General features: G+C 33.6%; 4 protein-coding genes, 1 long non-coding RNA gene and 1 other non-coding gene across 6 annotated transcripts; 4 read left to right on the top strand and 2 right to left on the bottom strand.

Moving 5' to 3' along the window:
* Window positions 1-1,876, top strand: LOC122587164 (protein DOWNSTREAM OF FLC-like). The gene is made up of 2 exons (XM_043759253.1): window positions 1-253; window positions 1,349-1,876. The coding sequence occupies exons 1-2, from the start codon at window positions 91-93 to the stop codon at window positions 1,669-1,671; spliced, it is 486 nt and encodes a 161-aa protein (XP_043615188.1). The 5' UTR covers window positions 1-90; the 3' UTR covers window positions 1,672-1,876.
* Window positions 1,877-2,741: 865 nt separating this feature from the next.
* On the top strand, window positions 2,742-2,814 carry TRNAA-AGC. Its single transcript has one exon. It is a non-coding gene; the product is annotated as a tRNA-Ala (tRNA).
* Window positions 2,815-4,736: 1,922 nt separating this feature from the next.
* On the top strand, window positions 4,737-7,125 carry LOC122590150 (2,3-bisphosphoglycerate-dependent phosphoglycerate mutase 1-like). The gene is made up of 7 exons (XM_043762487.1): window positions 4,737-5,010; window positions 5,193-5,416; window positions 5,516-5,634; window positions 5,709-5,865; window positions 5,949-6,050; window positions 6,275-6,394; window positions 7,044-7,125. Exons 1-7 carry the CDS (start codon window positions 4,737-4,739, stop codon window positions 7,086-7,088), a joined length of 1,041 nt encoding a protein of 346 aa, XP_043618422.1. The 3' UTR covers window positions 7,089-7,125.
* A 969-nt stretch (window positions 7,126-8,094) lies between these two features.
* On the bottom strand, window positions 8,095-14,576 carry LOC122587417 (SEC12-like protein 2). The gene is made up of 11 exons (XM_043759579.1): window positions 14,489-14,576; window positions 13,934-14,209; window positions 12,884-12,978; window positions 12,397-12,547; window positions 12,039-12,130; window positions 11,856-11,952; window positions 10,712-10,787; window positions 10,097-10,217; window positions 8,912-9,028; window positions 8,759-8,826; window positions 8,095-8,468 (listed from the first exon to the last, which is right to left on the bottom strand). Exons 2-11 carry the CDS (start codon window positions 14,174-14,176, stop codon window positions 8,386-8,388), a joined length of 1,143 nt encoding a protein of 380 aa, XP_043615514.1. The 5' UTR covers window positions 14,177-14,209; window positions 14,489-14,576; the 3' UTR covers window positions 8,095-8,385.
* Window positions 14,577-17,587: 3,011 nt separating this feature from the next.
* Window positions 17,588-21,400, top strand: LOC122589923. Its single transcript, XM_043762255.1, has 3 exons — window positions 17,588-18,090; window positions 18,238-18,826; window positions 20,192-21,400. Exons 1-3 carry the CDS (start codon window positions 17,771-17,773, stop codon window positions 21,161-21,163), a joined length of 1,881 nt encoding a protein of 626 aa, XP_043618190.1. The 5' UTR covers window positions 17,588-17,770; the 3' UTR covers window positions 21,164-21,400.
* Window positions 21,401-22,429: 1,029 nt separating this feature from the next.
* Window positions 22,430-24,157, bottom strand: LOC122590314. Its single transcript, XR_006322462.1, has 4 exons — window positions 23,460-24,157; window positions 23,229-23,339; window positions 22,839-23,112; window positions 22,430-22,718 (listed from the first exon to the last, which is right to left on the bottom strand). It is a non-coding gene; the product is annotated as an uncharacterized LOC122590314 (long non-coding RNA).
* Between the last annotated feature and the right edge of the window lie 281 nt (window positions 24,158-24,438).

The raw sequence follows: 24,438 nt of genomic DNA on the forward strand, positions 1-24,438 counted from the left end.
AATACAAATTCTCATCACTTTTGTTCCCACTGTCTCTATCTTTTTGCAACTGTTACTTTCTCTCTCACACAGAAGACTCAAAAGAAGACAATGGGGAGTAGGGTAGTGTTAATGGTGGCACTGTTATGTGTGGTCCTGCCGGCGTTGATCGACGCCGGACGTCCGATGTCTCGGCCATTCCGTTTACAAGGCAGAGTTTACTGTGATACTTGCCGTGCTGGCTTCGAAACTTCTGCCACCACTTACATTCCACGTACCCTCTTTCTTTTTCTATTTTTTTTTTGTAACTACTATATTTCTGTTACACATTTATATAAATTTTATAAAGGTTAAAAAGATAAGTAGATCTGTATAAATGAAAGTGTAGATGGTTAAGTATATTTGTAGATCTGAACTCAGAGTGATAGATTAGGGTTCTACTTATTTGTATTTATGTCATTTAGCCTTAGCCCTCTACTTATCCATTAAATTAATTGTAATTGTAATTTATTATCGTTAGGATAATAATGTAGGGGTATATTGGTCATTATAGTATGACAAGAGGGACAAGTTTATCAAAAAGATTCACATTTAAAATGAGATTATTATCTTTTGTGATGATGGTTAAAATTGGATCTAGTTGGAATCAAAGTGTTTACAGGTGGCTTAGGGTTTTGACTTAAGGGATTATTATCATCCAATTAATAAAAGAGAAGTTTAATTAGGATTAGGATCAGTATTTACTATTTAGGACAATTGAAATATTGAACATTACTTTTGATTGAGTATTCTTTATGCCTTATGGATAATCGATCCAACCTTGGTTCTTCACACACGAGTCCCATGGCTAACATGAGAGGTAGATTGTGTAATCTTATGATTAAAATGACACGAGAGAACTATTTCTTTGGTGTTGCGGCGTCTTGCCAGAGCATAATATTCATACAAATCTTAGCCGATAAAAAAAAAATGACACGAGAGAAGTAGATTGTGTTACATTGTAGTTAAAGTTACACGAGAGAAGTAGATTGTGTAACATTATGGTTACATTTTACATAGGTGTAAAATTTGTGTTCGGAAGGAAGTGTTGAATTGTATGTATGAACTTTTAGAGTTAGTGTGATTATATTCATTTTCTCATTTTGAACTTCATTTACATGTATCAAGGCAGAGAACTATTATGTGATTGAAATATTTTGCATAAGATGAACTATGAGTATGCGAATACACTCTATTAAGCGTTCCTTTAATTTAAAGATTCTCATTCTTTAGGACATTATAGGGCAGCATCTACATTGAGTCATAAAAAAATCATATATGCCGTCATTAAGACTATAATTGATGTGTATCATATTTGTTTGCTATATAGGTGCCAAGGTTAGGGTTGAATGCAAGGACAAAGAACAAAAACTCGTCTATAGCAAGGAGGGAACAACTGATGCCACCGGAACTTACCATATCCTTGTCAATGAAGATCACGGAGAAGAGACCTGTGATGTAATGCTTGTCAGCAGCCCAATGGGTGACTGCATGACTGCTGACCCTGGTCGTGAACGTGCCCGTGTTGTCCTCACCAGCCACAACGGCATTGTCTCAAACACCCGTTTTGCCAACGCCATGGGGTTCATGAAGGACGATATCATGTCTGGCTGCACCACACTTTTGCAATCACTCATGGAAGAAGAGGACTAGATTGTGGTTAACAACAAATAACACCTAATGTTTGTGTCATGGCATGGATCAAGTCATTTGAGAAAATGTTGTCCTAATACCATCTATTTATGTGTCTGAAGTCTAATGTTGGAGCTTGTAGTATTCTTTTGTTTGTGGTAATCTGGAGATTATTATTATTATGATTTATGATGAATATATTAAGGATTTTAAGGTGTTGTTTTAATGTTGATATTAGCAATCAGCATTATGAATGATATTGTAGCCCTGCAAAATGTTACCTGTTTTGTTTTAAAACGGAACCGAAGTATCTTACTATATGATTGTTAGTCGAAGACCATACACATTTGTGGGTGATTTAGGTTTGGTGTCATTTTGGTTATCATGATTTGCTCGAGACTTTGAGGGTTTCGGTTATAAGATCAGATACTGCACTTGTTTTAGCTAGTTAGATTTATGAAATTGAAAGGTTGTGTTTGGTTTATGTCATTTCTTCCAAAGATACACCTTCTATGAATTGGTACTTCTTTTCATACTCAACTACCATCGAACCATGAGGTTTTCTTTGATCGCTCACGAAATTTTTTTTATGGTAATTGTAACATGTGAATTAATAGCGTGAAAGATAACGTAATTTGTTAAAATGTTAAATTCATTACATATACACTTAGTTCTCGACTATAATTTTGACTGTCTGTATTAAATTTACAACCATTGTAAATTCTCATTTAAGTATTTCGTGTATAACGAGGCATTTTGTTCGTCAAAGGTTTATCCAGTCCTCTCAAACCCTATTTACTCGCAACATTTTGTTCGTCACTGTAAAACTATTTATTCAAAGCAATTACAGAAAACGAGTCAAATATATGTCAAAGCGAGTAAAGTAGTACTAGTGATATCAAACTGATTATGAGAGATAATCAACATTACATTACAACCTTTTACTTTTGATGAGATGATAATCTTTGATTAATTAGGGGCATTTATAAATAATCAAGAAGTAACTATGGCTCAGTTGCAAAATACAAATTGGTCTATATATATAGTGAACATTCTATTTATTAACAAGAGTAAACATAAAATGGTATCATGGGGATGTAGCTCAGATGGTAGAGCGCTCGCTTAGCATGCGAGAGGTACGGGGATCGATACCCCGCATCTCCACTTTTTTATTGTTTATTTATGTTTCCACATTTCTAATAACACATTCACAGACAATCTGATTTCAATTGTGAATTCTTTTTATAGGCATTTATCCTTGATAAAACTCTTATGTTCATAGGCCTAAATAATTCCAATCTAGCTACATCCAATTGGGGTTGGAGTTGTTCGGTAAGATAGAAAGCTTTTTGACTCTTTTGCTTGGATATCTATTCTAGAATGTTTGTTATTTGTCAAAGTTGAACTGATTATATTGCATTATCATCGAAAATACTACAGTAGGTTATTCCATCACATGGTTCGGGCTTCAGGCCAATCATGGGTGTACAAACCCATTTCTTAGACCGGGCTGAAGTTGACCCGGTGAGATATCGGCTCGGTTCACTTTCTGGTAGTTTTCAGTTTTTGGTTAGCAAAATCTAAGAAAAAAATATTCACGTACAGTTGTAGCCCAAGCGTTTTAGGATTTAGGATGTGGTTCCAACATATTCCCATGTAAACGATTTAATTTCGTTAAAAAGGTTAAATTAAAGCTTATTAGTTTATACATTATATCACAGCGTGATATAAGAAATAGTGATTGAATGGACCTATTAACTCATCTAGCTTCTAAAAAATTAATAAACAAAAACTGTTTGAATAGATATACATAAATTAAAATGACCTTTTAATTTCATCAAAAGACAATATTGTCAAAGACCACTTACAATAAAGATATATGGTTATAGAAATGATCATTGCATGTACTTCAATTTAAAATGAAATGAGTTGTTTAAACTTATGAATAGACATGATAGTTGTATTATATATACTTAACTTAATTTGTTTGTTTGTTGTTCATATTCTTGTCCGTCAAATATTTCATAATTCCTTGTAATAACCATTTGTTTAGCCTCGAATTTATCTACAAATTTCATCTTCTAAACCAAACCATTTTGCATTGGTATATAAGTACTCTCACTTCTATTTTCTCAACTACTATACACACATTGTGTTCGTAGCTTGCATAAGGTAAATATCATATAGGGTATACATGTTGCTAAATATTTTGTTTGAATTTATTAGCTGTTTTCGCACTTCAGTTTACATGAATCTACACATAGTTATTTTGACGCATGGTTCATCTGTTCTATGTTTAATATTTCTGACTATGCGGATTATAAGTTAGTTTTTCACTGTGTCCGAGTTGATTTTTTTGAAAAGTATCACAGGTAACCCGTAACCACAATGGTGGTGTCTTAAAATTTTGGTCTCTAGAGGTTCCAAGTTCAAATTTAGGAGGAAAAAAAAAAATTCCCTTCGTGACTGTGGAGATTCACTAACGAAACTATATATCATGAATTTTTTTTAAGCTAAGTTATATACTTAAATATTAAATTTTATACGAGTAACAAACACTGCCCTACTAAAACTTTTTGTTGGTTGGGCTACCATATATGTCACCATGAGACATTGAGTGAACTTAGTTTACTTTCTGTCTGACGGCCCAAGGTTGTCTCTCATGGGCCTGTCGGGATTTCTCTGGAATCAACCTTTGGAACATTAATGGTGCGTTTTATAGGAAGAAATCTGGTGAAATGAAATACATTTAAGTGTAAATACGCATTTTTATGCTGTAGAAGAATTATAGGTTTTCAATGAATTGTTATACTATACTTTGGTGGGCATATTTCTTGCACAAAAACATTTATTTGAAATGACTTGCTTCGACTTTGGTGGTAAATGACTTGGTTCGAATTTTGGTATGAACTATGTAGTGAAAAAAATGTGTCGCAACCAAGTACAGTAGATCTTAATGTTACTAATGGAAATAGTTTTCAATCTCAATTTCAAATGAGTAATTTTACAAGATTAGTGGTAATCGTCTTGTATCCAACATGTTAACTCCCTACTAAAAAAGTACATGGGTCATTCTATTTCCCAGAATGGAAGCAACAGCATTTCAACAGGCTACTGGTACTCTGCAGCCTCATGGTTACAGTAGTAACTCTGCCCTTCCTCGTGAACGTGAAAATGTGTCCATGAGGTCGATTCCAAAAAGATTCAAGCTAGAGATTGGCGGGTTATCTATAAGAGAACGTTCTCAAAAGAGGACTGCTGGTTTGATTCAAGCATCTGCTTTTCAGACAAGTGTATGCAATTTAGTTTCAGTCCCATCAATCAACGCCCCAAAGGAATCTAAATCTCCAAAGAAATCGAGTATGATAGCATGGTTTAATTATGATAAAATACATACTTTGTGTAGAATCTAAAATGTTTGGCCATTAGGCCATATATCAAGTATCTAAAGTGCATTTAGTAGACAAATAATACAATCTTCTAAAGTCAGTCAATGTCATCTTGTGAATAAGTAATAATTTTTAAATTGATGGTTGTTTCAGGAGAAGCTGCTTTGATTCTGACTAGACATGGTGAGTCACAATGGAATGCAAAGAACTTGTTTGCAGGCTGTGTTGACGTGCCATTGACGCAAAAGGGTGTGGAAGAAGCAATTGAAGCTGGCAAGAGAATAAGTAATATACCCATTGACATGATTTTTACGTCTGCGCTCATTCGTGCACAAATGACTGCTATGCTTGCCATGACTCAACATCGACGCAAAAAGGTATTAATAGATACATCATACCTGTCAATCATACATAAGTCCATCCATACATATGTATATATTCATATACATAGAGTAAATTTGTCGACATATCTATAGGTGCCAATTGTCATGCACGACGAAAGTGAACAGGCAAAGGCATGGAGTCAAATATTTAGTGAAGAAACTGAGAAACAGTGTATCCCTTTCGTAACAGCTTGGCAACTGAACGAAAGAATGTAAGCATTTCTCGAGTCTTTTTCATGCTTCCGTTTGTTGTAATCCTGATTATTAATCTAACTTAAGCATTCAGGTATGGGGAGCTTCAGGGTCTAAATAAGCAGGAAACTGCAGATAAGTATGGAAAAGAACAAGTCCAGCAGTGGCGTCGTAGTTACAATATACCTCCACCAAATGGCGAGAGTTTGGAAATGTGTGCTGAAAGAGCTGTTGCATACTTCAAGGAACATGTAAGAATGATCTTCTGTTGTGTAAAATCAAATGAAAGGTTCTTCTCTAGCTAAATGTTTGCTTAATTTTCGATCTTTTTCAGATTGAACCTCAACTGCAAGCTGGAAAGAACGTGATGATTGCAGCACATGGAAATTCGTTGAGGTCTATAATAATGTATCTTGACAAACTAACTTCCCAAGAGGTTTGATTCTTTTCATAAAAAGAATTAGTTTTAATCATATTAATGATCAAGTTTTTCTTAAATATCTTTAGAACGGGCAAAATAGTGGTTTGGGTCAACCCATACTAACCCATTTCCCTTACATAAATTACTTGGTTCACCATGACCCAACTTGCCCATGATTTACCTATAATTAGTTTGTTCCATCTAGGAATCATGAAAGTTAATATGTTTTGTATTGTTAGGTTGTAAGCTTGGAACTATCAACTGGGATACCGATGCTTTACGTTGTCAAAGAGGGAAAATATTTCAGAAGAGGAAGTCCGGCAGCACCAGATGAGGCTGGCGTTTACGCTTATACTAAGGTAGTAAATACTTTCCCTTATGAGCAAATAGATTATTCACTTCTGACTACTGTCTTCGTCTTGTGAAAATTTGAACATATGGTTCTTCTGTTAATATAACTAAAAAGTTTGAGTACCGCTTAAACGTCTAACAGACCCCTACTTTGACAAAATAAGGCAATGATATGGACCAACACTAGAAACAGGCAAGTTTAATTTGTAAATTTGCTAAATACTAAGATTGCAACTCTTTTAAGACACCCTGAAACAAATTGAGTTATGAAGGTGATATGTAGAGGTACCGGTTGTGGCCCGTTTGCTTATGAATGGGATTGTTCACGTTGTGTATCATCTTTAACACATCGAACAGGTAAAATCATAAGGACTTGGGTAAAAAAGAAATATGCCTAACCATTCGATGCATTTCCTGTTTAAATTTTGAACATTTTGGACAAGCAGTGTATTGGGCCACTGACCCATAACAAAAGTTACCTGGTTTGACCAAAACGACAAAACCCATTTGTTCATCACGAATGAGAAAGACATAAACAAGAACGAAGAAAAATCTGATGTCTAGTCATACTGTTGTTTCTGTCTTAATATGCTCTCCAGGTAAATCACCAGGAAAATAACAACAAATTTTGATGTGGGTTCTTACATTTTATTGCAGCATTTGGCCCGATACAGACAGAAGTTGGATGAGATGGTAAATTGATAAAGCTAGAAGCTTTGAAACTTGTCGAAAAATCTTCACCAATCTATTGAAGTTAAAATCAAATCTATTGAAGTTCTTTACATATCTGTAAAAAAGTGAGACCAACTGATGTTCAAATTATCCTAAGGTTAGGTTGATTTACATTATCCATCATATTTACATCACATTGACTTAAAAGGCCCATAGAAAGAAAATAAAGGATACCTCATACCTTCGTATATCATATGGAAATCTTTATACGTAGGTCGATTTTGTAAGTAACAGACAACTGTTTAAAAAGTGCGTTTGGAATTACAGCAAGTTGCTTAATATGTGTATTCGTCATTTTGGTTTTGATATTTGAGATTTTATGCCTTGTCTTTGTGTTTTACTATAACTTTTTCTTCAAATAGTATGAACATTAGTAACTTCAAAAGAATCAAGGCTAGAAACACTTCTGATATCATAATTCTCATGATAACAATTCAACAATCTAAATACTTCAACGAGGGAGAATGTACTTGTTTGGCCTCATAACGACGTCGTTTTGATAACACATATTGAAATTTTAAAAACCTGTAAGAGACATTTGAAAAGGTTTGATGATGGTCTAGAAAGGACACAAAAAAGTCCAAAGGTGAACGACAAATTAAAAAATAATAATAAAAAAAAAACATGCTTGGATAGTTGAAAGCAATAACCACAAGGGTGATTATATCAATTCAACATTTCTCTTCATTTCTCTTTATACTCGTAACTCGTAAGTTCCCATCTACTCAACAATGGTTTCTACTTTAAAAATTGAGGCTTGGGTGTGTTGCTATTAACATCAACTATTTTACTCTAGTTATCAGACAAACTACTTAAATCACTACCCAAATGACCATACAATCTGAATTTCAGAAGTCCTATTGACTTGATTTAAAGTAAGGTAAGATTAGATTTCAATTTGTAAAGGGGAAGCAACACATCTGATATATATAGTAGTCGAAAGAGTATTCTGCTTGGTGCATAACTGCATAATATATAGAGGACAATTTGCCTTGACATAATAAAGGTCAAATGATCATTCAACAATAACATTTATGTATACTTCACAACAAAACATTACTACGCTTCAGATAAAACAGTTGAAATAACTAGCCACAGATTGGACAACGGCATGTGAACATACAGGTAGCTGCTACACAACACCATCAATCTAATTTCTCTATATGTTGTAAAAGGTTTTTAAAGGCAAAATCAAGCATTTGATGCACTTACAGAACGAGATACCAGTAACAAGGGCAGTACCACACTTGGAAAACACGTCTATATTCTACTTAAGATAACCTTCAGATTGTGCATAATATAAAGCTGCAGCAAGTAACAAGAAAAGCAGTATGACCCATAAGCTCATTCCTGCAGAAAAAAATGTAAAAGAAACCAAACATCAGCAAGCATATGTATGGGCACTCAAGCATGGATATCTACAAGATTGACCACAAACATTTGCTACTAGTTATTATATGCATTAACAAAAAACTTTGGGAAAATTTCACCGTGTTTGACCCAAACTGGTTTAGCTTCAAAAAAGAAAAAGTTATTTGACCGGTTTGATATAAAACACTACCCAAATTCATGTACATGGGTCGAATTCCCACCTCTAATTAATGCTATCAGATTGTTAGAAGAGCCAAGGAGTTGCATACCAGTTTTCATATTTTCTTTTATTAGTGTCACTCTAGCACTTGAATCTAAAGATGCAGAAGCCAAAGCCCTGTAGATTTTAGACAAGCCTAAGCAAGATATTTGGAGAACAAAGTTAACCTCCAGATAAATAGTGTTGAAAATACAGAACGCACCTAGAATCACTTGAAAATGCTAGTGCTGTTACAAGCCCGAGATGTGCTTTCTTAACTACAGTATGTACCTTCATGCTACTAGAATTCAGAATAAGAATATCTCCTTGAATGGTACCACTGCCATGGAAATGAAGAAAATTAATAGAGGAAGATTAAAGCACTCAATGAAACCAATATAAATCTGCTGAGAAGATTCAACGGTGCAAAGTGTCAAGTTTCAAGAATTAATTATACTTTTAGTAATTTATTATTTTTAGTAATTATACTTTTAGTAATTTATTATTTTTAGTAAAACCTTGTACACCAAGTTAGGGTATTTGTCACTTGTCAGCTTGGTTAAATAAGGCCATAGGCCACTGTGTTTTGTGTTCAGAAAATTAATCGTGGAACTTGTAGGAGTTGCTAGACTCAAACCAGTTAGGGAGCTTCTGTAGGAATTGCTGTTAATTAATTGCTAGACTTCAGTCGGTTTTATTCGTGTTAATTAATTGCTGTTATCTTATTTATTCTGTAGGAATTGTGTATTTGCTGCTGTTTTCTGCTTTCATACATATGAGAAACTTACAAACGAGAATTTATCTGCGTTTTTTATATCACATGAGGTATCAAGTGCTAGCTACTTCAATGAATCAAGAGACTTCCTATCTATAGATCAGATCATAATCTTACTAGAGATGGCAAGATGAGCTGGTTGAAAAACTGGCCGTTTTCAGGAGAGGTTAAAACAGGTCAGGTTGAGCTAACATATATCTTTTCCGTTATATAAATTTTTACAAAATAATCAAGGCGTCAACTAACCATATAAGTGTATACAATTTGTAATACAAATATTAGAATAAGAAAAAATAGGAAGGTGGTAATGTGGCATGCTATATAGGCTTTGGCAAACTTTTGTCGACCAGCTCACGTTTAGGAAACTTCTATAATTGACCATTTGACCTGTTTGAGAAGAAAATAACCCAACTAGGAAACGCCGTTACCAAACACTCATGAGTAAATGGGCCAGGTTTGACGCCTCTACAAAACATTTTGGAGGAAAACTTCAACATAAGAAAATAAGAACTAGCTTATGCTTAAGGCATGTTTTACCATACAAATGACCATCTATAAATCAGCTAAGATATCTTAAATTTTGAAACAAGAAATCATCAATCAACAAAGCTTACAAAAGAAACAAACCCTTACATGGCCAGGTGCTTCCCATCATCTGATACATTGAAAGCAGATATTGGATCTCTGATAACATGTTTTGAGCTTATCCGCTTCCAGGTTGTGGTGTTCCACTTCACTATACTTCCTCCTCGGTCTAGCAAAGTCAGTAAGTCCATAAATCAGTCAGGGCGTTCAATAACACAGAATAGAGGTTTTTAGAGTTGGATACACACAATAGCAAACAGAGCAACGTTGAGTACACTTTCATGCACTAATCCCATCAGTTCAAAGATAATGGAAAATTTTCCTTTTGGTGATTTCTGAAAACAAATTCAAGTTTGCTTTTTTAGGTAGATACCTCTTTTTCCCATTAAGAATGATTTTAATAAGTATATAGCATAATAATTTACCCCCACAAGGACCTCCATGTCGATGCATGAGGGGTACTTTAGATATGTGAATAATAGCGAACACACTCCATTAGTATCGTGTTTGGTAGTCAAAAGTTAGTAAAAATGGGACCGGGTACTTATTCACAACTTATTAGTCAAGTTTAACTAACATCAATGCATATAAAAAAAAAACTAATAGTTCAAATACATAACCAGTAGAAGCAAAAACCAGAAAAATGCCAAACAGTATATGCACCTCGCATTGCAGTGACATAGAGAACTTGATCATTCCCGCTATTTTGTGAGAATTTACAAAATCCAAAGATTTCATCCTGTACCAGACGCATGAATGAGATTAGATCAAGAATGCGGAAAAAAAAGAGTAATACAAGCAACATGTAAACCAATAACTTGCGGTTCATGAGATTATTGATTGACTAGCATTAAGATTGAAAATTAATAAGACCAGATGGACTGAAATACTATTAAGCAGTATAAACTTATTGAATCTTCAATAAGTACATTAAACTTGCTCAAAACTTGTTCATGTTTTGAGTTACAACCTCACTACTTACCAAAAACATGTGCATGCTCACCAACTTTATATACATGCAGACTAACCACCAAGACTAAGACATCAGATTGCTTATGAATGGGTCGATCTGGATCATCTTTTATTTCAAAAGAGTCAAACTAACAGAACTTGCTTAAAAAAAGAGTGGGTCAAAAGTTGCCCAAAGGTATTTTTAACGCCTAGAGTCGCTCTAATTTGCATTATTAAAATACTTCAATTATTGCTACGTATAAATTTTGTAACTATAATTAATGTATCAACTAGTTATATAGTCTAAAACAAAGAAAAACAAGAGCTTAGATCAACCCACCGACCCGCAAAAAGTGTTACTCAATAAACCCAAACCACTTTTGACCAGTTACTGAACAGGCTTATCTTGCCACTCTACTTGCCATTAGGGGTGTAAACGAGTCAAGCCTGCTCGCGAAATACTCGAACTCGATTCGTAAAAAGCTCGTTTCGAGCTGAGCTTAAACGAGCTCGAGCTTTGAATCCATAACTCGATTAAGCTTGCGAGCCTAAACGAGCTTTCATATACTAATCGAGTCGAGCACTATCGAGCTTAGTTTTGATCACTTACCGAGCTAGATCTCGAGCCAAACTCGAACTTATTTAGTTTTTTTGACAAACGAGCCGAGCTTGAGCTTTCTTAACAGATCACGAGCCGAGCTCGAGTTTATATACTAAGGCTCGAACGAGCTCGAGCCCGAGCTCCTTAAACGATCTCGAGCTCAAGCACTATCGAGTTCGGGCTCGGCTCGGCTCGTTTACACCCCTACTTGCCATCATATTTTTATAAAATACACAATTAAGTATAAAATCTTACATTTTCTTTTGGTAAAGAGGCTTTGGCTACGGAGGATGAGAGTTCCCACACCCTACCAGGGCCACTTCCTACCGAGACAAGAAATTTCCCATCAGGACTGCACGACAAGTCAAGGAAACTATTATCAGAAAACATGGAGAAATGGAGTAGAGATTAAGCCTTATGCACCTATTATAATCAAACCTGAAATCTAAGTTCTTCACAGATGAATGAGCCTTAGGTACATCAAGAATTAATGACATGCTAGGCCACTTGAATGCCCTCAGTGTACCATCCTGTACTGCACCATAATTGGATGATTAAAATCCTTATGCTTCCTCAAACTAAACACAGACTCAAGAAAAAGGTAAATCTCCAAGCATTTGCTTTTAAAATTAAAAATGGTATGTACAATAATGTCACATAATCTAATGAAGACAAACTTAAGTATGCAAAGAGAGAGCAACCTAAAATATTACAAACATGCATCCAAAGAAAATAAGTGAAACCAAGACTCGGCTCTGTTAAAGGATATTAAAAACAAGTGTAATACTAGCCCTACCTCACCGCCAACTGCAAGTAGAGAACCATCATGGCTAAATGTAACTGCCAATTGTTGCCCAACATCTTCCAATTGGTCAAGAATTTTTTCAGACGGTTTTACACTCAACTTAAAGATATCTTCCTTGGTAAAGGTATCCCATTCAAACCACCTGCAAAACCAAATTCAAAACAACGATGTAGAACCTAAATAAATAACATGAACATAAAGACTTCAACAAAAATATTTTAGGTTCTTTACAGATATGGCAAGATAAACCTATGAGCCAAAGCAATGACCTTGTTCATATTTAAAACTAATCATTGCATAGTCTCAGGGAATCTCACATAGTAGACACTGTAAAATCAAGTGTATCGCACTCGAGTCTCTACTATTAAAGTCAAACATGGTTTTTGAATTTTTATTGCTTGACAAATTGAAAAACTACAGCTCAATATTAACATTTGGGTGTCTTTTGGGATTCTTGAACCCCATAGTTAAGAATTACCTGCAACTTTTTGGCAATGAACATATTACACCTTCTCCTCCAGGGTGAACAGCCATTCGGTAGGGCAGATCATCACCAGTTCCATGTTTATCCACCTTATAAAGAGACTCTAACCGTTAAAAGGTTTCTGTTATTTAAACAGCACAAGCAATACATGAAAACACAGAGACGCTAGAATAAAAGGAAGCGTTTGACATATCACTAAATATTTGAAGAAGGTTAGGCTAGTCGCATTTAGCTTGCCAACACGAAATGGGGTCAATATGCCCAGGTAGATCCAGTCCAAGGATGCAATTGAACAATTAGTAAACATGAAAGTGGTATAAAGACATAATTACCTAACATTCTTAAAAGGGATGACTTGTCTTGAAAACAGAAGGTATTTGTAAGTGAGTATAGCCTATCGAATCTTTTACAAGCCAAAATGCAGTTTAAAGTGTGCATGGTTATTAAGAACATTTTTGCTTAATTTAAGGAAAAAAGCACTTATTTTTAAGCCTGCCTTGTTAAAGCAACTACTTGGTAGGCTTCTCATCTTCCGTCTTACACTTAAGCTATACGATTGTTGCTTATTTTGAACACAACTTTTAAGGCATAAGCACTAATAAATAGGCACTTCAAAGTTCTTACACACCCATTTTTTTAAACAGCAAATTTCAATAAGCCAACCAAACAACTACAAGGTGAGACCCCAAATTAATGATTAAACACCTATACCATATTTGAACCCGAGACCTCCTAGGGAGGCAAATCATCCTACATCCAACTCGGACCACTAGACCAATAACTAATTCGCTCTCAAACACCCTCTAACTTGTACCTATCTATATACCTCTTAAGACAAGTAATTCTAATCTTTTGTCGGAAGAAATATTTAGTCGTAATTGCATTTTCACTTTTTCATACAAGTACCGATAACTAGAGAACTAGTTGAGGTAACACAATCAAGTAATCAATAGCAGATATTAAATCCCTAAGTCACTTTTAGCATGCCAAAGATACAAATGTATATGATATTGACAAAAGTTAAGTGGAAAATGGGAAACTCACGGGCTCATCAGAAAGGGAATTTGTGGCGGCATCAAAAACCGAAACAACAAGAGCATTAGGGATGCCACTTCGACCTTCACCGCCCCCACCGGAGAATATCACATAATTCGGTCTAGAATTATCGTCTTCTTCTTTCTTAGGTTCGGCATCATTGGATGATTTAAGGAGAACATTATGGGGAACAAATGAAGCACCATAAAATGGAACTCCATATGTCTTGCTACAATTCTCATTCTCCCCCATTATCACTTCTACTTTATTGTTATTATCGACAACCTATATGAATTATTTATTTATTACTATACTATATACACACATATATAAATCTATATAAATTATTTATTTATTACTATTACTATACATACACAGATAAATCTAAACAACTAAATATAATACTGTATAAATATAAGCCTATTAGAAATAATATATGAACTTAGCTTATAAAAATCAGATTATAAACTGGATCAGTCAACCCTAATTGACATGATTTAGATTATATTTTATGATTTGAGATCAAATATATAGAGAAAGAGAGATGAATTATGCAGAATTTACCTGCTGCTTATATGGATGGAAGCCTTATGAGTGATTCAATTATGCTCAAATTTAAATTTAAATAAATTCTTAGAAATATAGAAAAGAAATAGATAGATGGGGCAGGTTTCAACTCCAACATGGCTGGCTGCCTGGCTCCACGTATTACAAAAACAGAACAACAAATCATGCCCAATCAAAGTGTTCCACGTGGTTCAGATGCTTCCATTAAGAGCTTCATAATCGTAAAGGGAATAGTCGTAAATCAATTACATCTAGAAAAGACATAAAAAGAGTCATTTTACACAGAATGGTCGTAAAACAAATATAAATTAAATAAAAATATATTATAAACTGAATATGATTTTTTATTTATTTGATAATGAATGATAAAACTGATGTGTGAAAGTTAGATATAAAAGTTGATATGTAATTTTTATGATGTATAATGAATTTTAATTTAAAGAAAATAATTTTATTTTTATTATCTTATTACTTTTTATATTTGAACCATAATCAAATTTTACTAGACACATGCCTACATAATGTAAAAGTGACGGTGATACCGGCGACAGTGTGGTGTAGTGGTGGTTGCACAGTGGCGGTACGGTTTATTTTAGCACAGTGTGTACTTTTGTAAAAATAACTTATGGATGTGAAGGTGTCATGTTTTTTAAATCATTAAGTGACCGAATAAATTAAGTGATTGAATGATTAAATAATATTCTTATGTATCCGGTTAATACAATTGTTTTTTTATCCATTAAGTCAAAAACAAACAATGTTGAGTGACTTTAAAACCTAGATCTTGTTTGTCTTAACCTTAAAAGCTTCCTTCGACACTCATAGTTTTGTGGTTGGTGTTCTTCTTTGATTTTGTGGTTGGTGGTAAACAGACAATTTTTTACTTCTGATTTTTGAATATGATCTATCTATATTAAAAATAACCCTAGCAAGATGGTAGAAACTAAAACATACACATCTAAAAATAAACAACACATTAGAAAACTTATATTTAAAAATCTATTATTTTTTAAAACTTGTCTCATTGTATAGTTCTCCTATACATTTTTTATTTAATTATGACATCATCATCATACTTTATTAATTTAAGGGTAAATTACAAAAATCATACTTGAGGTTTGTTCGAAACTACACTGGTCATACCTACGATTTAAAAATTACACGAGACATACCTATCGTTGTCAAAACTTTACACTTACCATACCTATCGCTGACGGTCGTCTATTTGACCGTTAAGTCAAGTCACATGCCTTGCATGTGAGGTATCAAAATCGTAATTTCGTGTATACTTCAGGTATCATCTGTGTAATTTACTCTATTAAAAAATTATTAAGATATTTATGTTTATATTTCAATTATTAAAGCACGTATATATTCTATATTAAATTTCATATATATAGGGTAACACTCCGGCAAGAACTTTTTTAAAATAAGAACGGTCAAAACACTTAAATACATCATTTTGATGCATCAAAAGTCCATAAAACTAACATAGTGCATAACTAATTATCATTATTTAAGTGTTTAACAACACATTGATCCGTCAAAATCGGAAAAGTCACGTTTTTTATTGGATGCATCATTTTGAAGAATATGCATCCAAGATGGATGCACAAAACAAAAAACATGTTTTTCTCTGAAACTCCAAACCCAAAATGCTACAAAATACTAATTTGAGAAATATTTTAAAACCGTAACGAGTCTTCAACTTTGTTTTACCCCTCTAATCTCAAGGGATGACAAAAATCATATGAAAAAGTTATATTGCTTTTTTAAAAAAAAATTAAAATTTGTATCTTTTTATATATAGGTTTATATCAAAAAGAATAAATCATAAAAAATAAAATAATAATAATAATAATAATATAAAAGTAAAACTTTAGTGGTTTTATGGTTATTATAATAATAAATGCATTCTTGTATCAATTATTTTTTTTCAATACATTTTTCATTAAAAAAAAACTTTTTTTTCATAATTAAATTATTTTCTTTTTTTCATATCTACCCAACTCAATAATTGAAGTATAAATAAAACTTTAAAATTCTTAATAATTTTTTATTAGGGTAAATTACACAAATGATACCTGAAGTATACTAGAAATTACAATTTTGATACCTCACATGCACGACACGTGACTTGACTTAACAGTCAAATAGACGACCGTCAGCAATAGGTATGGTCAGTGTAAGTTTTTGACAACGTTGCGTATGCCTCGCGTAATTTTTAAATTGTAGGTTTGACTAGTGTAGTTTCGAACAAACCTCAGGTATGATTTTTGTAATTTACCCTTAATTTATAATTTGAAATATCTTTCCTTTTTTACACACACACATATAGATTGTTATTACATTAAATGTTTATATTATTATGTAAATTTTTAATCACCTTAATTTGTCGTTATAATATGCCAAAAATAATGGTGTCTTTCCGGATGACGGTTTTTTTTTTTTTTTGCTTTTAGCAATCATATGTATTTTAATGTGTGTCCAAAACTATACAACTTTTGTTTTCATTTAATTTCGTTTTTTAAATAATATTTTGTTACAACTTTTCAACTTATTTAACATTGTTATTATGCATTTTAATATAACAACATATTTTAAAGTTATCTCAGTAGCATTCGGTTTATTTGCAAAACATTTATACGTTAACCCGTATTGAATACGGATTGATTAACTAGTATTAGTTAAAACAGATCTTTAAAAATTTCCCCATGCAAAATTTTTTTTTTTTATCGACAAAATCTTAAACTATCAAATATTCCAAGTATAATTTTTAGACGTCATGGTCTTTCTATCAAGTATATAAAAAAACCCAGCCACGCAATGGTAATAAGATATCGAAACTTTTGACGTTCGATTAAATAATTATTGGATATTGGGTTACTCCTTTTAGTATGCATTGGTTTGACATAAATATAACGATAATAATTTTTATTTTTTTTGAAAGGTAGATATATAACGATAACAAGTAGTTATATGTTTTGAAAACTATATTCTTACTTTAGCAGATAAGGACAAAACGAAAATAATATCAGAAACTTAAAAATATAAATCTTTCGTATTCCATGGAAAGAAAAGAAAAAAAAAAGTTGAAAAGATCCACATATATAAGCTAATGGCAGTGACCGAAATTATTAAAAATCAACAGGGGCAAAACTAGAAATCCATTCATCAGGTAAACATAAACAGGTTTACATTGTTTTTTGGTTTTGATATAATAGAAAACCAGTTCCTTGTTATATAATCCACCATCAACCACCACCGTCGGCCGACGACATGACGTCATCACCACCACCACAAGTACCATGGGGAACATGGGATGAGCTGTTATTAGCTTATGCCGTCAACCGTTACGGTACCAAAGACTGGGACTCCATTTCATGTGAGCTACAAAAACGGACACCCGACCCGACCCATATTACTCCTCTTCATTGTCAACAAAAATACTCTGAACTCAACCGTCGGTTTAATCATCAAAACCAAAACGACGTCGTTATGGATGATGATAATAATAATATCCCTTGGCTTGAGGATCTGAGAAGACAACGTGTTTTAGAACTACAAACTCGGCTCCAGAATTACGATCTTAAAATCTCGTAATAATATTTTAAATTAAAATTTTTATATACATATAAATATTATATAGATCTATAGATCTGTACGTATATATAAATATAATATATAGCTATACGTACAGATTTTATGTATCTATAGATTTGATTTTTTTTTGTTTGAAAAAACAGGAAGTTGCAATCAAAAGTGAAGAAGCTAACGGAAGAAAGTGAAAAACCGTTAGATTTAGATAACGGAAACGAACCGGAAAAACCGGAACAAGAAGAATTCCCGGTGAAGTTTTCGGCGACGGAGGCGGTGGTTTCAGGCGAAGGAGAACGGTCCGACGAAGAGGAGACGGTTTCCGACAGGGATAACCAATCAGTGAACGGTTCAAATGGGAACGTGAATATAGAAACAGAAGGAAAACCGGAAAATGGGAAGGAACCGGGAACCGGGGAAGAGAAAAGTGAACCGGTTGAAGATGAACCGGTTAAGAGTGAACCGGGTCAGGGGGAAAGAACCGGGTCGGGGGAAAAGGAAAATGTGGGAATGAAGGAGAATTCAGATGTACAAAGCTCGGCTAGTAAGTCGAATAAAGAAGAGAGAGGAGTCGATAAGATACGGCGAGGGCCCGCCGCTAGTAAAGGTGAAGACGAAGATGAAGAAGATCAATCGACGGATAGTATTCCTGTTAGATCGTTGCCTTTGGTTGATTTCTTGGCTCGGCTTCAAAAAGTTGGCTCGGCTGTGTTTGATCGCCCTCGGCTTGATCGTCAGGTCATTTTTCTTTTTTTGTTATTTTTAATATTTTATACATTTTTTTTTGTAAGTTTTATTGAAATCGGGATATGGTGTGGTCGTGTGGTCATCCGAGATTTGATAATATTCTTTCATTAAAAAGTAAAATAAATAAAAATATTTAATACATGAGATCGTGTGTTCTTTAAAATTTTACATATATAATTTCTTCAACAAACTTTAGTATGATTTTTTTTTAGTATTACAAATCATAAAATTGTTAAGTTTTTTTTTTTTTCCTTCAAACGAGGCGGTACCTCCAATTATATTAATCAAAAACTCATACTCGTATTAAAAATCATTCCTATTAGCAACTTCCCCCAAGTTTTACAAATCTGTATTTTGTTTACTTGATTCGAGTTTTTTAGATGATCTATTTTGGAGTAGCTTGACCTAAAAAAAAGTACCCAAAAGGCCAAAAGCCTACTTTTTACCCATTTATTTTTAGACAGTTACCATATATTTTGTTTTTCTAACGGCGTTACCATATATTTTATTTTTCTAACGGCGTTACCATGTGCTTTGATGAATACCCGTTAAGTTTAAAGAATGTTGCACTTTAAAGGAATCCAATAATTCTTAGCTTAACCAAAACTGGTTTAGCATATATATATAACGAAAACCAAAATACTGTTAAAAACATGGTAGAATCATGCTTCTTTCTTACAAACTCCCCCTTTAAATTAACCCTATATATATATATATAGGATGGGAATATAAGGTTGTCAGATTTTTAAGTTTAGGTGTGAAACACTCACATATTGTTTTTTTAATCCATAAAAATCATAGGGGCCCATTTCATTAAACAAGAAATAATAAAATATTAGTATGTGATGGGTTCTACACCTAAGCTTAGGTGCCAGACAGCTTTATATTCTATTTTCCATATATATATATATAATATAAGTACTGTTAATACTTAATATACATATATGTCCTGTTTGAAAGCAAGAGTTGTGTTTCAAGGTACTTATATTAGCTGAGAAAGTTGTCATCTGAAGATTAATTATATAGATGTGAGTTGTGGCGACCATATTGATGTATATGAACATGTGGCTGATAAGGAATAGTTGATTTGAGATGGTAAAAGGGCTTGGATTTGTGAGGAGGAATATTTTTTAGTATAATTCTTTACTACTTTAGTATTACTCGTATTATATTTTAACATGATATTTTTTTTATTATTATTAAATTTTTTTACCAATAAAAAATCAAAAAAAGAAAATCCCAACCCGTTATCAATCTCCCACTCCAGCAACTTTTATTCTATTAACGTATCTTAGGGATGTAACATATGTTATTATTATCAATAATAATAGTCTTCGTGCCACATTAACTTTGCAGGAAAAACAAAGATACAAGAACTTGATTAGGCAACACATTGATTACGAGATACTACAAGCCAGACTCAAAGAAGGCTGGTATTCTGATGGCAACGATAAGTTCTTTAGAGATCTTCTCCTCCTTGTTAACAACACCCGCGTATTCTTCCCCAAAGAATCTCAAGAATCGACTGTGGCTAAGGACCTTCGACAGCTTATTCTAAAGGAAATGATGTCCAAGAAGAAACTAAAAACGGATTTAAAATTGATGGATAAACAAACCTCGTTAAAACTTGCAAACTTACCCACAAAACGAGCGTCTGAACCACCTGATTCGTTGCTTCACAAACCCATTTTAGCTGTCCCGATGGTTGTTTGTAGAAAAAGAAGCTCGATAACAGCTAAAGCAGCAGCGGCAGCATCTTCGTCTGGAGTTGATAAGAGAAAGGAACAAACGGATTTAAAGAGTTCTGAAAAGTTAGATGAGGAGAAGCGGGAGACACCAAAGAGATCTAAAGATTCGTTTCCTTTGATCACGAAGAAAAAGGTGAAGAGCATTGAAAAGAATCCAGGTAACGAGACTCCAAACATGAAACCCGACAAAAAGAAGAAGCTAACAGAAGCAGAAGAGAAGAAGCAAAGCGCAGCCAAGTTTTTGAACAGAATGAAACGGTCCAACAATGAGCCATTGCTGAATACATTGAGAAGCACGTCGGAAAGTGGGGGAAATTCAGAAAACGACGGTAAAGGAGGAGGAGAGACTAAAAGAAGTGGAAACAAGGGTGGTGGTGAAGGGAAGAAAGACCAGGTGTCGAAGAAGAACTCTGGGGGCCGCCAACGTAAAGAAAGTCCTGCAAAAAGGAGCGTCGGCCGGCCACCAAAGAGAGCTTCTGCAAGGTCTCCCTTGTCGGGAACTTTAGGAAAACGAAATCGGGAGTCGGGGGATTCGGAAACATTGGTTACTAAAAAAACCAAGAAAAGATCAAAGAGGTGAAATGGTAATGTAGTTTATGTTAGTGTATGTTTCAGTTATCATTAAACTAATTAGTCTAACCCTGTTGCTCTATTTATCATTTTGTTCTACATTTGACATCATGTTAACATGTTTTTGTAGTTGGTAGTTTAAGAAACTTAGCAACTTGTGCTTCTAAATTTGTACGAGTAATTTTTTGGGGTAAGTGATGAATGGCTTTCGAGATTAAATGATGACATCAATCATTTTCATTTTAAATCGAAACTTCTCTAAACTTGAAATCAACTTTATCAAAATTTTAACTTAGATAATTTTTAAATATCTAAAAGTCAAAATTCTTTCATTTCACTTATAAAAAATTGTTTTCAAACTTTAAAGATCTCAATCTTTTATTTTGTGTCACAATCTTGTTGGTTGTCATGCATTTATTTAATTTGCTAATATTTTAGGGTCTTTGTTCTAATACTAAGGTGGATTAAATAGTTATACATTTTTCATAAAATTTAGGGGTATTTTTTTAATATGGATGATACAATTTTTTATGCACTAATCAGCGGCATTTAATATTTTTCTATTTTTTAAGTAGTATAGAATTCAATTATATACCAAAAATAAGATCATATGTACCAAAATCACATTAATTCTATTCTATAATGAATATAGATAGAGAAGTTAGAAACATAACATTACATTATGTGTTGCCTACAAAAAGATAGAAACATAATAATCGTGTTCGTGTTCCATTATTATAAGGTTTGTGTCTTTCTCAATATGTAATTCAATGATGATGCATTTTATTGATTCTATAGTATTTGAACGATAATTTTAAGGGTTTTGTTAAATGAATCCCTAGGCGCTTTTGTTAAGATGCATTTTGCTAAATGAATCCCTAAGCACTTTTGTTAAGGTGCATTAATTGGTTGAACACTTACCATAAAATTCAGAGGTGAACTTTAAGCAAACAAGATACAGTTATGTATGGAAGGTTTGTGTCTTTGGCCAAGATACAGTTATGCATGGAAGGGTTATATATAAATTCCATTATTTTAGTAATAAAGATATTCTTAGAAATCTTGTCAGCTTCGCATATAATGCGACCGAAGCTTTAGGAGCTTCCTATATGATCTCCATATTCAAGTATTCAACAAAAGAAGATGTTAATATCTGTTATATATGGTTCGTAAATAATTCTATTCAATTTTTGTCTGTAATACTTGACATGTATCCTTTATTTCTAACTGATTTTTCTCTTTAGGAATTTTTTGTAAAGTGTCAACACAAACAATATTCAACAAGAGATGTTAATTGAAATTGAAGTTTTCACATTTATCAATGGAATCTGGAAGAAAGAAATGATAACCCAATGAAGACAATTGCATACTTATATTATTATGACAAAATAAAAAGGATCATTGACAAGGTTCTGTTATAGTCCCAAAAAATCAATTAATAATTTCTGTTCTATCGGGTATTAATCACAAAATCTTTCTGATTGCATCCTCGAGTTTGTCCAGTTCTTGAAACAAATCGTCGTCTGTTAGTAGATGTCTAACAATTTTTTGACCAGCAGCATCATCTGTGGATCAAACGAGACTCGTGTTAGTAGTGATCATATCAAATGTGATCAGTAAGTTTCATCTGTTTAAAGATAAGAAAATGACACCAAGAGTGCTAACTTTATGTGTATTTGCCTTACCTTTGGACTGCTTTCTTGATTCTATAGAAGATCTGTTTTTTCGACATGTCCACTCAGTAATCGGATCTTTACACGTTGGTTTATCATTTGAAAAACTATTCTGTCTGCCGGGTTTCCTGATACCAGTATCCATCTTCAAAACACTACAACTTTTAACTTTTGTCACACTGTTTTGATCATCTTTCGAAAAAATCAAAGGCCGCTTCGTCCTGCTAGACTCTAGATGTTGCCTCTCATTTGACCGGTGTTGTGGTTTACTAGAAGAAGAATCTGTCTATCAAACAAGGCTCGAGTTAGTAGTGGTCATATTAAATGTGATCAGTAAGTTTCATCTGTTTAAAGATAACAAAATGACACCAAGAATGCTAACTTTATGAGTATCTGGCTTACCTATGGACTGCTTTCTTGATTCTATAGATTTGTTTTCTTGACATGTCTAACCAGTAATCAGATCTTCACACGTTGGTTTATCATTTGAAAAACTCTTCTTTCTGCTGGGTTCTGTCAATCAAAAAAGGCTCGAGTTAGTAGTGGTCATATTCAATGTGATCCGTAAGTTTCATATGTTTAAAGATAAGAAAATGACACAAAGAATGCTAACTTTATGAGTATTTGGCTTACCTTTGGACTGTTTTGTTGATTCTATAGAAGATCTGTTTTCTCGACATGTCCACTCAGTAATCGGATCTTTACACGCTGGTTTATCATTTGTAAAACCCTTATTTCTGACGGGTTTTCTGATAGCAGTATCCATCTTCAAAACACAACTTTTAACTTTTGTCACACTGTTTTTATTATCTTTTTTCAAAAAAATCAAAGGCCGCTTCGTCCTGCTAGACTCTAGATGTTGCCTCTCAGTTGACCAGCGTTGTGGTTTACTAGAAGAAGCATCGGATACACATGTAAGCGAATCTCGACAAGTCCACTCGGTAATCGGATCTTTACAATTTATAAAACTCTTCTTTCTGGTGGGTTTTCTGGTATCAGTATCCATCTTCAAAACACTGCAGCCTTTAACTTTTGTCACTCTGTTTTGATCATCTTTTTTTGAAAAAATCAAAGGCCACTTCATCCTGCTAGACTCTAAATGTTGCCTCTCAGTTGACCGGCATTGTGGTTTACTAGAAGAAGACTCGGATACACATGTAAGCGAATCTTTATCACCGTTAGCTTGTTTTTGACCATCAGTATCTCGAAATGGCGTAGACTGCATCATCCCGCTAACATGTTCCCGCTGCGTGTTTGACAGACCATGAGTAACCCGATGAATTTTATTTAAAGTTACTTCTCTGGCCGTTACAGGACTGGTTGATACAATGATATATATGTGCATATGACCCAAAGAGAATGTGATGAGAGGTTTGGCATTACTAAAGAAAATTGAAAGCTTTGATAATTGGCCACGTCGAGCAAAGATGTAGACGGTAAGTGTGAAACATAGGAAAATCGTTGCCAGGCTATTGACAACGAAAGAAACAAACATGTACACAAAAACAGCAGAGAGAAAGAACTCGACACAACAAGCAGAAGGCATTAAAGAAAACATTTTGAGAGAGACAAACAGGCTTGATTTGGTGTGATGAAGTTTAGTCAAAAAAAC

Source organism: Erigeron canadensis, chromosome 2 (genome assembly GCF_010389155.1).
Source record: "Erigeron canadensis isolate Cc75 chromosome 2, C_canadensis_v1, whole genome shotgun sequence".
NCBI classification, from domain to species: Eukaryota; Viridiplantae; Streptophyta; class Magnoliopsida; order Asterales; family Asteraceae; genus Erigeron; species Erigeron canadensis.

Coding starts and splice junctions, on each gene's coding strand:
- LOC122589923 (XM_043762255.1), top strand. CDS start 17,771: ATGACGTCATCACCACCACCACAAGTACCATGGGGAACATGGGATGAG. Junction 18,091..18,237: donor AATTACGATCTTAAAATCTC/GTAATAATATTT, acceptor TTGAAAAAACAG/GAAGTTGCAATCAAAAGTGA. Junction 18,827..20,191: donor GCCCTCGGCTTGATCGTCAG/GTCATTTTTCTT, acceptor TTAACTTTGCAG/GAAAAACAAAGATACAAGAA.
- LOC122590150 (XM_043762487.1), top strand. CDS start 4,737: ATGGAAGCAACAGCATTTCAACAGGCTACTGGTACTCTGCAGCCTCAT. Junction 5,635..5,708: donor TGGCAACTGAACGAAAGAAT/GTAAGCATTTCT, acceptor TTAAGCATTCAG/GTATGGGGAGCTTCAGGGTC. Junction 6,395..7,043: donor GCGTTTACGCTTATACTAAG/GTAGTAAATACT, acceptor ATTTTATTGCAG/CATTTGGCCCGATACAGACA.
- LOC122587164 (XM_043759253.1), top strand. CDS start 91: ATGGGGAGTAGGGTAGTGTTAATGGTGGCACTGTTATGTGTGGTCCTG. Junction 254..1,348: donor TGCCACCACTTACATTCCAC/GTACCCTCTTTC, acceptor TTTGCTATATAG/GTGCCAAGGTTAGGGTTGAA.
- LOC122587417 (XM_043759579.1), bottom strand. CDS start 14,176: ATGGGGGAGAATGAGAATTGTAGCAAGACATATGGAGTTCCATTTTAT. Junction 10,788..11,855: donor CCTCTTTACCAAAAGAAAAT/GTAAGATTTTAT, acceptor CGTCTGGTACAG/GATGAAATCTTTGGATTTTG. Junction 8,827..8,911: donor GCATTTTCAAGTGATTCTAG/GTGCGTTCTGTA, acceptor TAAAATCTACAG/GGCTTTGGCTTCTGCATCTT.